Source organism: Drosophila suzukii, chromosome 2L, assembly GCF_043229965.1.
Source record: "Drosophila suzukii chromosome 2L, CBGP_Dsuzu_IsoJpt1.0, whole genome shotgun sequence".
NCBI lineage: Eukaryota > Metazoa > Arthropoda > Insecta > Diptera > Drosophilidae > Drosophila > Drosophila suzukii.
This window is the reverse complement of record NC_092080.1, coordinates 2853957-2865180: the sequence shown is the minus strand read 5'-3', so window position 1 is coordinate 2865180 and position 11224 is coordinate 2853957. Positions and strand designations below refer to the sequence as shown.

The 11224-nt window shown below is 41.5% G+C and overlaps 1 protein-coding gene across 1 annotated transcript; it reads left to right on the top strand.

The window, feature by feature from the left end:
• The first annotated feature begins 9000 nt into the window (after nt 1-9000).
• On the top strand, nt 9001-9790 carry LOC108011953 (uncharacterized). Its single transcript, XM_017077209.4, has one exon. The coding sequence runs from the start codon at nt 9110-9112 to the stop codon at nt 9710-9712; it is 603 nt and encodes a 200-aa protein (XP_016932698.2). The 5' UTR covers nt 9001-9109; the 3' UTR covers nt 9713-9790.
• The last annotated feature ends 1434 nt before the right edge of the window (nt 9791-11224 follow it).

Here is an 11224-nt window from a genome sequence, read left to right as displayed (position 1 = left end):
CAAATACTTGTTGACCGCATTGTTTCTTGTCATTCTGAGCATATCCCCCAAAAGCGAAATAAAACCGAACCGCACCCCACTTGTCAGCCCACACACCCTCCTCTCGATCGGTTTGGCTCTAATTTAATTTGCATTTTAACAACTTTTTGCGTGTGGCTTGGGGTTTTCTTTCTGGAATTGGAACTGGACAGTGGACAGTGGACAGTCAGAGGAGGCTGGCAACAAAAGGCGTGACTGCAACATGCGCCAAGTGCGTGAAACGCCAAAATAACACAGCAACCTGCCAAGAAACTCTACCTGCGGGCGCGCACCCAAGCCGCGCACAAATTAAATTAGTTTGAATAAACAGCGAGCCGCAAAAACGAAACTAAAATGAAATAAAAGCCAAGTGCATAATAAATGAACCGAACGAAATACTGGGCGCAGTCAGAAAATCGAGGAAGGCAAACCGAACCGAACTGAACAGAAATCAAGGCAAAGCCGGGCGGCCATGAAGACCCATCCCATCCCATCGCATCGCATCCTAACCCATTCCATCCCATCGCATCCCATCCCAATTTAACCCGAAGCTGCGACTCTGGGTCCAAGACTCCGACTGCGTGGGCGCAAAAGCTCGCGCAGGTGATTTTAATCGCATGCCAGGAATCTGGCATAAACAGGTGAACCTCCGACGACTCCGAAGACTTCAGCTACAAGTCCACCTCAAACTCCACCAACTCCAAAACGGACCGCAAGGCAAAAAGGCAAATGAAAAAAAATTAAATCAGACACAGAAGGAAGGTCTCAAAGTGGAACAAGGGTATGACAACGTGAGGATCCTTCAATTGGAGTTTTCAAATTTAGAATATAATCTAAAATATTTCAAAAATGTAAAGTTGTATTTAAAATTCTATGCAGAAATTTTCTTTATAACCTTTAAAAAAATATATAAACAATCAAAGAAACGTAAGGATCTTGATCCTTAAAGTGGAATGATATTATTTATATTAAAATCCCAAGTATGTCAAATAATGTACCTTCAAAATTCAATGAAAAAATGAAATTAAGAACATTAAATTTGATATAAAAAAAATTTTTTTCTTTTATACAGAAAGCAATTTCTTTTATTTATAATCCCTTGTACAGTGCGTTTCGTGACACGATGTCATCGCCTCGTTCCGCCGCCAGATCACCGCAAATGAGCCCGAAAGGATGCGGCTTTGTGGGGCTTGCGGAGCAGGAAAACGAAACGAAAATTGTAAATCACGAATTTTGCTGGAAGATATGCAAAAAGCGGCGCACATTTTGTAGCAAATTGAATTTTCAGCAGAAAATCCCCAAGAAGGCGGCCGAGAAGTTTTGCAGCCGAGGCCTTGTTAAAGGCGAAAAAATAAGAATCAGCCGCGCGCGCTTGCGCATAAATTTGCAGGCCCCCCGTTTTGGGGCACAAGGGAGAAATATAAATAAAAATAAGAGCTGCAACAGGTTGCAACGGCAGCAAGAGCATGCCCCAATCTGCATATACAAGCCATAAAGCAATTTCTATTTGGAGGCCCGCTGCCGGGACCGAGACTCCCCAAAAAAGGCGACAAGGGCGAGGCAGTAATGGCCCGAGAGCCAGGCAACCTTGATCCTTGTCAAGTGCAGAAAATCGGGGGAGGCAGGATGGAGATCCCCGCCAGGCAGAATCGTCTCCAGATCCAACTGCAACTTGCAGCTCTGCGATTCTTTAATAAGTTCGCAGCTCCGCGATTTCTCGTTCCGTTCTGATTTCTAGTCACTCGGTGCGCTCTACGCATTCTGTATTTTACTTACTCGATTTTATGCAAATCCGATTTTTATTTTTATTTGCCCAAAGGAGGAGGAAAAACAAAGCCACACAGGGGAAAAATTAGATTGTTTTACCAAGGCCAGGACTTTTATAAATTTCCATATAACAACTTTAAATGACATTTTTTCATTATATAGACATTTAAGTTATATTTTTCAAGGTAACTCATTTTATCAACAAATTAAAATGATAAAATTTAAAATGAATTATTTACAGAAACCTTGTAGAAACCTCAGATTTTGTATCTATACACAGAAACTTTATAGGATTTCTAACCATTTCATGGAACAAATTAAATGAAATTTTGATTCATTTTACCTGTTTGATCCTTGATTTTTATCAATCCCACATTTCTCTCCGTGCAACGATGACGACGACGAATTCATTTCGTTTTGTTTGTCGTATGCAAAAATTGTTATGGCCAGGCCATAAGGACGGACTTGCCTAGAGACTCTGTCGCTGCTGTTACCATTTATAGCCGCTGGCTGTTTTTCGTTGCCAAATTAGTGAATTTACATGTTGAACAATGATCAATGTTTTGTTAGCACATGTTTGCCTCACAGAGTTTGCTGTGTTGTTGCTACATGCGATCCGTGCATATAGTAACTGCATGCGGCAGGAGGAATCCGCTGCATATGCAAAACAATGAGAAAATTTGTTGAAAAAAAATCAAGCGAAGCTCTCGACTGGCTAAGTGCGGTAATAACAAGTGTAAGCGTGGGTGGAAATTGGGAAATTCGTTATTTAAAAAAAATCACACACAAATGAAAATGTTTTACGAGGAAACTAAAAGTTATGTACAGATTTATGTATTTCAAAGATTCAGAATATTTCAAAATAAATTTGCAACTTAGAGAAGAACAATGTATGATACCTGCCCTTCACATTTCCGCTTGATTACGTTCCTCTCTCCGATTGCATTGGAAAATCTTTTAAAATAGAACCTGGCCGTGCCATTAGTGGTCTTTAGGGGATTATGCAACACCTTAGAGCCGTAATGGGTTGCCCAAAAGCGAGGGCAAAGCAAAAGCCGCCGAGTCTTGCACAATGCCACAAAATAAGCAAAAACAAAGGCAGCAGTGAAACAAAGATGCTACCCAAAAATGGCAAGAAAAACTCAGTTAGCAGTGCCTTGGATTCGGCTTATGCCGTTTTCTCACCTCCAAGGAGTGGAGGCAATCAGTGCACCCACCGGCAGCAAAACGTTAACACTTGTTTGCCCAACTAATCGCATTGCCTGCGATATGAAAGGCCCCAACTGCGGCAGCAGAAGACACAGCTTTAGGTAGAATTAAGCATCCACATTCATGAGTCAGGCTTCCTTGGGCTGCTGATTTTTTTTTTCGTCGTTTGTGCCGAATATTTTTGGCTCTCCGTTTCGATTTGGATCGTTTTGGTTTGTTTTTGATTTGTGTGGCTTAATAAAATACCAAGAAGTCGTCGCCATCGCCGAGGATTGGGGGATCGAGAGATTGGGAAACAATGAATGCTTCCGCCGCGCTGTCAATGATTCTACCCCGAAAAGCGCCGAAAAAATAAATAAAGATTCGTGTGTGCCCGGTGATTTATGTGCCTCGCTTTTGGCCAATTTTCGTTTTTAGTCCAGAGTTAAATAATGCTCTTCCAAGAATATGAGCCAAGAGAAATATATATAGGTATATCCGATCGTTTTGCGAGTGTGTGAGTACAGATAAAAGGAAGCAGGCAAGAAATAAGCTTTTTGCTGCACAATTCCCATCTATTTTCGAGGGGGGCCTTGAATGTGCATGTGAGTAGTACTCATATCTATTCATAATTCGTTATTTGTCATTGTTACCGAATCTGTTGGGTTGATTCGACTGCTTTCGGCCGAAACCAACATGTTGATTTTCTAAGCAATTAACTTGATTAACTGCCAAAAATGGTTGCGGGCTGCGGTTTTTCAAACAGGGAGGCTCTTTTGATCTAGCTGATCAGTTCGAATGCGGGGCGAGTGAGTTATAAGTCCGTTGGGCATCTATCATGGGCATTAAGTGTTATTAATTAAAAGTTCTTACCGAATAATTGTGGCTATGATATAAGAGAGTCAAGGCAGTCGCTGAAATGACTATTAAGGTGGGAGAATTTGCATAGTAACGGAAATTCCTTCTTTTCAGCTTTAACAGTAGAAATGTTTTCAGCTAGGAAGCCAAGCAATTTACATTTATTTCTTCTAATACCAAATCAATAAAATAAAATCATTAAGCTTCATACCACCGACTTAGTCCAAGCCAAGTTCGTTGCCTAAGTCTTTGGTTGGCAGCCAAGTTCGTTGTCTAAGTCTTTCGATTGCAACTGTGAGAGGCGAAATAAAAAAGGTTGCTCCGATTTTGTGCTCGATTTTTGTCGGATTGTGTAGTCACTTTTTGGACAATAAACACATTGCAACGATGTTATCAAATGGCCAACAACATGGCCACCTGCCGGCCACACCCCTTTTTCGGGCTTTGGATTTTGGCCTCGTGGGGCGTATGCTTCACTGATTAGCTGTTGCCAATTTTTGCCGGCAATAAAAATTAGTCGCAATGCACGAATATGGATTTTGCTTTGTGCTTGATTTTTTTTTTTCTTTTTTTGTCCAGCTTTGTGTTCCTTTTCAAATTTGAATTTGAATTTGAATTTGAATTTTCGGTCTCTGTCGATTCGAATGCAAAAATTGAAAACTCTTTTAGCCTGCCAATCGAACGTTAATTAATTACGATTTATTGACTAAATTTGTTGATTAGACAATTGACGTCTGTCGATGTTGCAGTCGTTGTTGCTATAATTACTGCTTTTGCTCTGATTGCCGCAGTTTTAGTGGTTGCCACACATTTGGCTCGCTCGCCACAATTGTCGTCAATTAATTTTGTTTTGATTTTGCTGATTTGATATGCCGACGACGCCGCCTTGCAGGTGGCATTGAGATTTAACGGCCAGTGTTTTATGCTCTTTCCTCATTCGAAAATTGCTTGCAAATCAAGAGCGAATCAATCATTAATTACGAATATAAATCGTTTTAGTGTCTTGGCCAACGAAACTCTGATGGGATTTGAAAGAAAAAGTTGAACTAATTTTGCGAAAAATAGGTTGCTAACGCGGATGTAATGATCATTTGAAAATAATAATGGATTTAATGGGGGAAAAGAAAAGTAGGCAACCACCTGTTTGCTTTTTAGGAAAATGATATTTAACCCATATTGCATTAATTACAAATGCATTTATTTATTTATGATCATTTGGAGTTTAAGTATGGATTCTCTCATCATTCATGTCATAAACATAAGCCAAAGTTAGTTTGTCTTTTATGTAGTACGCTCTTTTAATTATAGGATAATACCCATCTTAATTGTGGGATTTTCTTAATGTGGGAAGTGGGATCAACTGGCTTCCCTGAGACGACTGAAAAACTCTTTGAATTCCCATTCGAAGTCCCAATTCGTTTCGACTGAACAACTAACGGGGAGAAATGACTGACAAGTGTACGGCAGAAAATTTCCATAGATATCTGCCCGCAGTCGAGGTGATCTGCTGGTGTGAAATTCCTAACTCGCCACTCTTGTGGCCACTTCTTGCCGCATCAATCAGCGGCGGCAGCTTAAATGCTGCATCATGACAAAACCATTACACTTGACCAGGCTCAAAGAGTGGATAGTCGGCAGATGCTCAGATGACTGGGCTTCTTGGCCGTGATTGATTGATTGGCAGCGTGAGGTGAACTTGGGCAACCCGGCTGATGCTTTTGTCTAAAAGCCGTTTAGAATAACACCACAACGAGCCGGGACGGGACCCACAGCCAAAGACCCGGCTATTGGAATCCCAGGTCCAGGCGGCCAGCAGCGAGAAATTATGCATTGTATTGGTAGATAAACCCAAAATGAAGAAAACAGAAATAATGTTTAATCTGTGCAATGCACCCTCACCTGGCTTCATTTTAAACAGTCTCACCTACACTTGGGAAAAGTTTTGGGAAACTTCGACTTCAATTTTTGATTTCGTATATAAATTTAAACAGTCCAGATACTTTTAGTAGTACTGAAATTAAAATTATAATTAACTAAAATGGTCTTTTTAATGAATCACACGTTTTAAAAACCTACTGGTCGTTGTATCAAGTTCGTTGCTTAAGTCTTTTGTTTTCATTTTTAAATTCCAATGAAATAAAATGCTAAATAGGTAACCTTTAAACGCTTTTTACATTTACCTATTATGTAATCATTTTAAAAAATACTTATCGTTTTATAAAGCTTGTTGCTTAAGTCTTTTGTTTTGATTTTTAAAAAGCAATTTATTTATAAGCCATAATATCATTTCAACAAACTCATACCACACACCACCATTTCCTCTTTAACAAAAGTCTCAGCATTTTTGGTGGTTATTAAAAAGAGTTCCCATCAACATCGAGAATATTTGAAATAGCCCGCATATTTTCTAACTATCCCTGGCCCACTTTTCTCCTTGTGTAAGGCGTTCTTGAGCTTATTCTGGAGGATCAGCAGCAGCAGGAGAGGAATACCAGCCGCTGGCCAGCCGTCCAGTTGATTGCGCCTTCATTATTATGCCAAACTGTGCGCCGGCATTCGTTGAATTTGGCTTTTGCAATTTGCTCTCGATGCCGGCCGGCCGTTTGCCTCCTTTCAGGCCTTAAAACCCCGGTACCCAAACTCCTTCCCGTTTTGGGGGCATTAAAAATGAGCTCGACGTAACAGGTGGATGCCGATGCCGATGTGCCGACGATGCTCGACGTGATTTTCGCCAAATCGTTTAGATTATTTTGAGATTGCTTGCGCCAGTCGCTCCGAAGTTCGAACCGCCAACTGACTTGGCACTCCTTCACTTCACTTCACTTCAGTCCGCACCTTGCATTTGAACTTGAAACATTTCATTTTTTCTGTTTTCAGCTGGGGGCATCCACTATCCACAGCCACAGCATCCAGTTCTTCGGCCCGATCGATTAGTGGCATTCTATTGCGTTCAATTTTCCATGTGCAACATTGAAGCGATCGTCGAGAGCGCTGCCATCGCCGCTGGCACAATAAACACGCGATTTATTTCATGCCAGGCATTCAAGTGCCGCCTCAGTCGGTCAAAGCCAAGGAGGAGCCCAATCCCAATCCCGATCCGATCCTGCTCTGGACTCACCTGGACCGACTTGCCTTGGCTCGGCCTGTGGTATGTGATAATGGGATGATGGTATGATGATGCATGCCCAGCATACACAACAACAGCGAGGGGCCAAAACGAGGGAAGGGCGAGGGGCATAGGCTGAACCCTAAGTTTTAGGTGCCGAAGAGGTAATGCTCTTGGGGTTTTGATTGGGATTTCCCAAAAAAATTCCTCATTCCTCAAAAAGTTATTATTATTGAAGATATATTATACAATATTATGGGTTGTTTAAACTCCCTATCATTTTAATTATTGAAGGAGCTGTTGGAACGAAAATTATATTTCAATTAATTTTGACCTTTGATTTTTGATAATAACCACAAAAGGATTTTTTTTAATTTATGTAAGGATTGTATTTTATTTTAAGCATTCTTATACGGTTCTGCAGCTTTAAATCATATTTTGTTTATAGCAAAAAAAATACTAGACTTGTTGGTAAACTATTTTACGTATTTAATTTAAAAGTATCAGTGCCTAAAAAGTGTGGAACACAAAAAATGCTTAGAACTACAAAGAACTTTTAAAACGTGACGCCAAGAGTTTTTGATATATTTTTGATCCTGCATTGATTTAAACATCCTTCACCTTTTAGCCAACGAGGTCTACCAATTTATAGGGTATCCACAACAGTAATAATAGCTGCCCACTATTCGATTTTTGTATTTTTTGCGGGCTTTAACTAGCGACCAAGGTTAGTCGCAGGCTGGCTGGCAAGTTGCTGCAACTATCGGTCGTAGGGGGCTTACTCTGGCGCATTTTAGCCGGTAATTGCTTGTGATGTATGATTTTGAGTTCTAGTTTTCCTGGCCTGGGAATATTTCTGAGCCGGCCCCGGCTTTTGTTGTCCGCCTGATTGCTGGCGATGCCTATATATGCGGGTGATGTATGTTATATAGCCGCGGCCACAGGTATAAGCTATAGCCATAGATATTGATTTGACAGGCTCTGAGCGACGACTCTTCGCTGGATGGCTGGATGATGAGGCCGATGATGATGGGAGAGCACCGACTGTCACACTTTCTAAGCCGAGGAGGGCACTTTCACCCAATTAGAGTGCGATATGAGCACGGGGCCAGCAAGTATGCAAAGCATGCACCACCGTCCCTTTTCCCAGCGATGACAATCTTTTGTTTTCACTTCTGCAGAAACAAAAGCCATAAAGGATAAATTGTGAGCTGGTAGCCGCGCATTGAACTCTTGGCTTCGACAAGTGCACAGCAGGGGCTCCAGAAAGATCACGGAGATATCCTACGCCCAAGAGAAAAAAAACGGACCAGAAAAATATACGATCCCCCGAAAGCCTGCAATTTTGTTTTCATTGTGAGCTAAATGGAGTTGACCAAGGCGATCGTATCGCCTTATTGTTTGCCTTAACAATTGGGCCAAGTTTTCGGGCTTCTATCGTACTACACATGATTGATCGAGGGAGCCGGGGGACCGGCGGGAGAATCCGAAAAAAAGCCACAAATATTCTTTACATGAAGACAATTTCTCCCCCACCACGTGCTGTTTTTCATTGTGCTTTTCATGCCATTTCGATACGGGCCTCATTTTTCTTGCCACAATTAAGAAGAAAGTTGGCAGCAATTAGAAAACGCACATCGATCAAAATCGCCTCCCGACAACGAACGTCATGTTCGAGTGCCGTGTTTTGTTTGTTTGTCCAAAACGGCATTTCAACCTGCAGACAAGTGAGTGTGGTGCTGGTGCTTTCGAGCCCGGATGGAATTTGAGGTCCCAAAGAGCCATTAGACATATCTTTCGCCCATTGTAATATTAGAATGTAATATTCCCAAAATATCTTTTGATTTATTTGGACTTTGAGTGGGTCAAATGTAAGGTCTCAACAAAGATAGCACATTTTTAAACAAATAAAATAACCATTTGTTGTAAGAAATTACGTGTTATTTTTGTGATGGGTGCAGACTTTTTAAGGCTTATTAATAATAAGCAAGTGTAGTACATTTTTATATTTTACAGTAAATAAGTTAAGATCATTATGATTTTTGTGACTAACCAGGCTTGACTTTCACATAGGCCAGGATATATTTTTCAAGTACAGCGCCAGCCGAACTTCATTCAAAATTTTAGCAAAATATATATATAACGTTCCAGGAACAGCATTACTCCTTTTCCATGTCGCGTATGTTTAACAGGGATGAAATCCCCCGGGACAGGAGTTTGGTCCAGGAACTCAGAAGCGAAATTAACCGCCATTCGGCGGAGATCAGCTTCAACTTCTGGCAGGAGTTCGAACACATCCGGTCCACCCAGCAGAATCGCATGGTGCAGGAGCGTTTGCAGCGCGAGAGGATCAGCACCTTGATGCGGGATGGTCAGCAGGAGGCCAACCAGGAGGCAGAGGCCCTGAGCCGATCGATCAGTGCCCATGGAATGACTGTAAACTCGACCCATTTGCCATCACCTTCAGCAGCAGCAGCAGTTCCAACTGCTTCCTTGCTTAAGAACACCTTGGCCCAAGGAGTCAAAAACAGGACGAATCGCCCCAGTACCGCTGTCAAACGGAAGCCCCAAAAGCAGAAGTTCCAGGTTACCAAGACCAACAAGTCGAAACCAAGGCCCAAAAATGATGATCAACCCACCTTGCCATCGCCAGCCCCTTCGAATATTCCAAGGGCACCGCCCACCTCCAGAGCCACCATGATAACCCCTAATATCTCCAACGGGGTGACCCCCAACATTTCCAAGCTACGATTGGCCAACAAGCCAAAGAAGTAACGATTTTATTCAACCAACTAAATTTTATTTTTGACAGCAAGAGTGCAAGTTTTAATAGTTTTCGCAAAGTTAATGGATTAAAAAAAACAAAAGAAATTAAAATATTTTATGTTTCTAAAGAGGTGCAATAGTGTGCAGAAAAAAATCAAAATTACTAATTTAAAATATAGGCTTACAAATACTATATAAGTACTATACAACCCCCATATTTTTTTAATTTTTTACCTTTTGCTACTTCAGAGATCTTTTTTATTTATTTATGTGGATTATATTTAATTTTTCCCCTGAATCTTCGTTGATATCTTCTTCACGCAATCTGCGTCCCGCATAAACCCTTTTCCACAAACCCAATCCCCTGACGAATGCCACCCGGAGTGCACTTTGCACTACAAATTCCAGCTAAAATACATAACGAAACCAAAACAGAGTTAACAACAAAGACGGCGACGAGGCAGAGACTTGCAAATTAATTAACGGTACACGGGCCTCGAGAAGGAGGAGATCCGAAAATCAGAAAATCAGAAAACACGCACCCCAGACACCTGAGTAATCAGCATTATGTGGGCATGGCCATCGATGGAGGTGCTGGTGGTGCTCGAACTTCTCGATAAATCACGGATAAAAAACAATCAACGCAAATGTAACGTTATTCATCACAGGTGGTAAATATTTCAAACCGAAACTGACAACAAACGCGCGCCGAGCTCAAAAATAAAACTCATACCCGGCGTTGTTCGCGTTTCTGGTTTCAGTTTTTGTTCTCAGATTTCCGATACTCAGATTTGAACGATTTCTGGGTCAGAATAATTAATAAGAGCGGCTCTTTTTTGGCGCATGACTGGGCCATAACAAAGATGTGGCAACACATAAAGAAAACAGATCAATTTCGGATAGGTATTACTCATTAATGATTCCTGGATAAGTCTCATTAAAAAATGGAATACAAAATTTAATTGTTTATCAAATTACATGCTCCTATACTTCAGATTTGTTCGCATTGGTCATTACAAAAATATTTTTTACAAAATTCCGCACAGGGATTTCGCCGTTTTGTCGTCGCTTTGGCGCATGCGCACCAATAATCAATCAAAACGTCTTAAACAAATCACTCGGGCCGCATGTGCAACTACCAAAAAATCAACAGAGCAGAGACAAAAAATTACAGAGCCGACGACTGGCTGACTGACAAACTGAAAAACTGACTGACTGGCAAGTTTGGCAACTCCGAGGCTCCGAAACCCCGGAGAACTGGAGAACTGTGATGGACAACAGTCACGATTTGCATGTGCGACAACTGTTGCCAGACCGGCAACAACGACGGCAGAAACAACCATCAACCAGGCACATTGAACTGTCATTGACACGGGGGAGAATCGGGGAGAACGCCAACCCGGAGACCGTAGACCGGAGATCGGAGACTGGGGACCAGAGACACCTGTAGCAGCAGCCACAGAAGTTGAAAGGCAAAAGGCGAACTCCCTCGCACAGTGGTTTAATATCCATTAAAAAAAT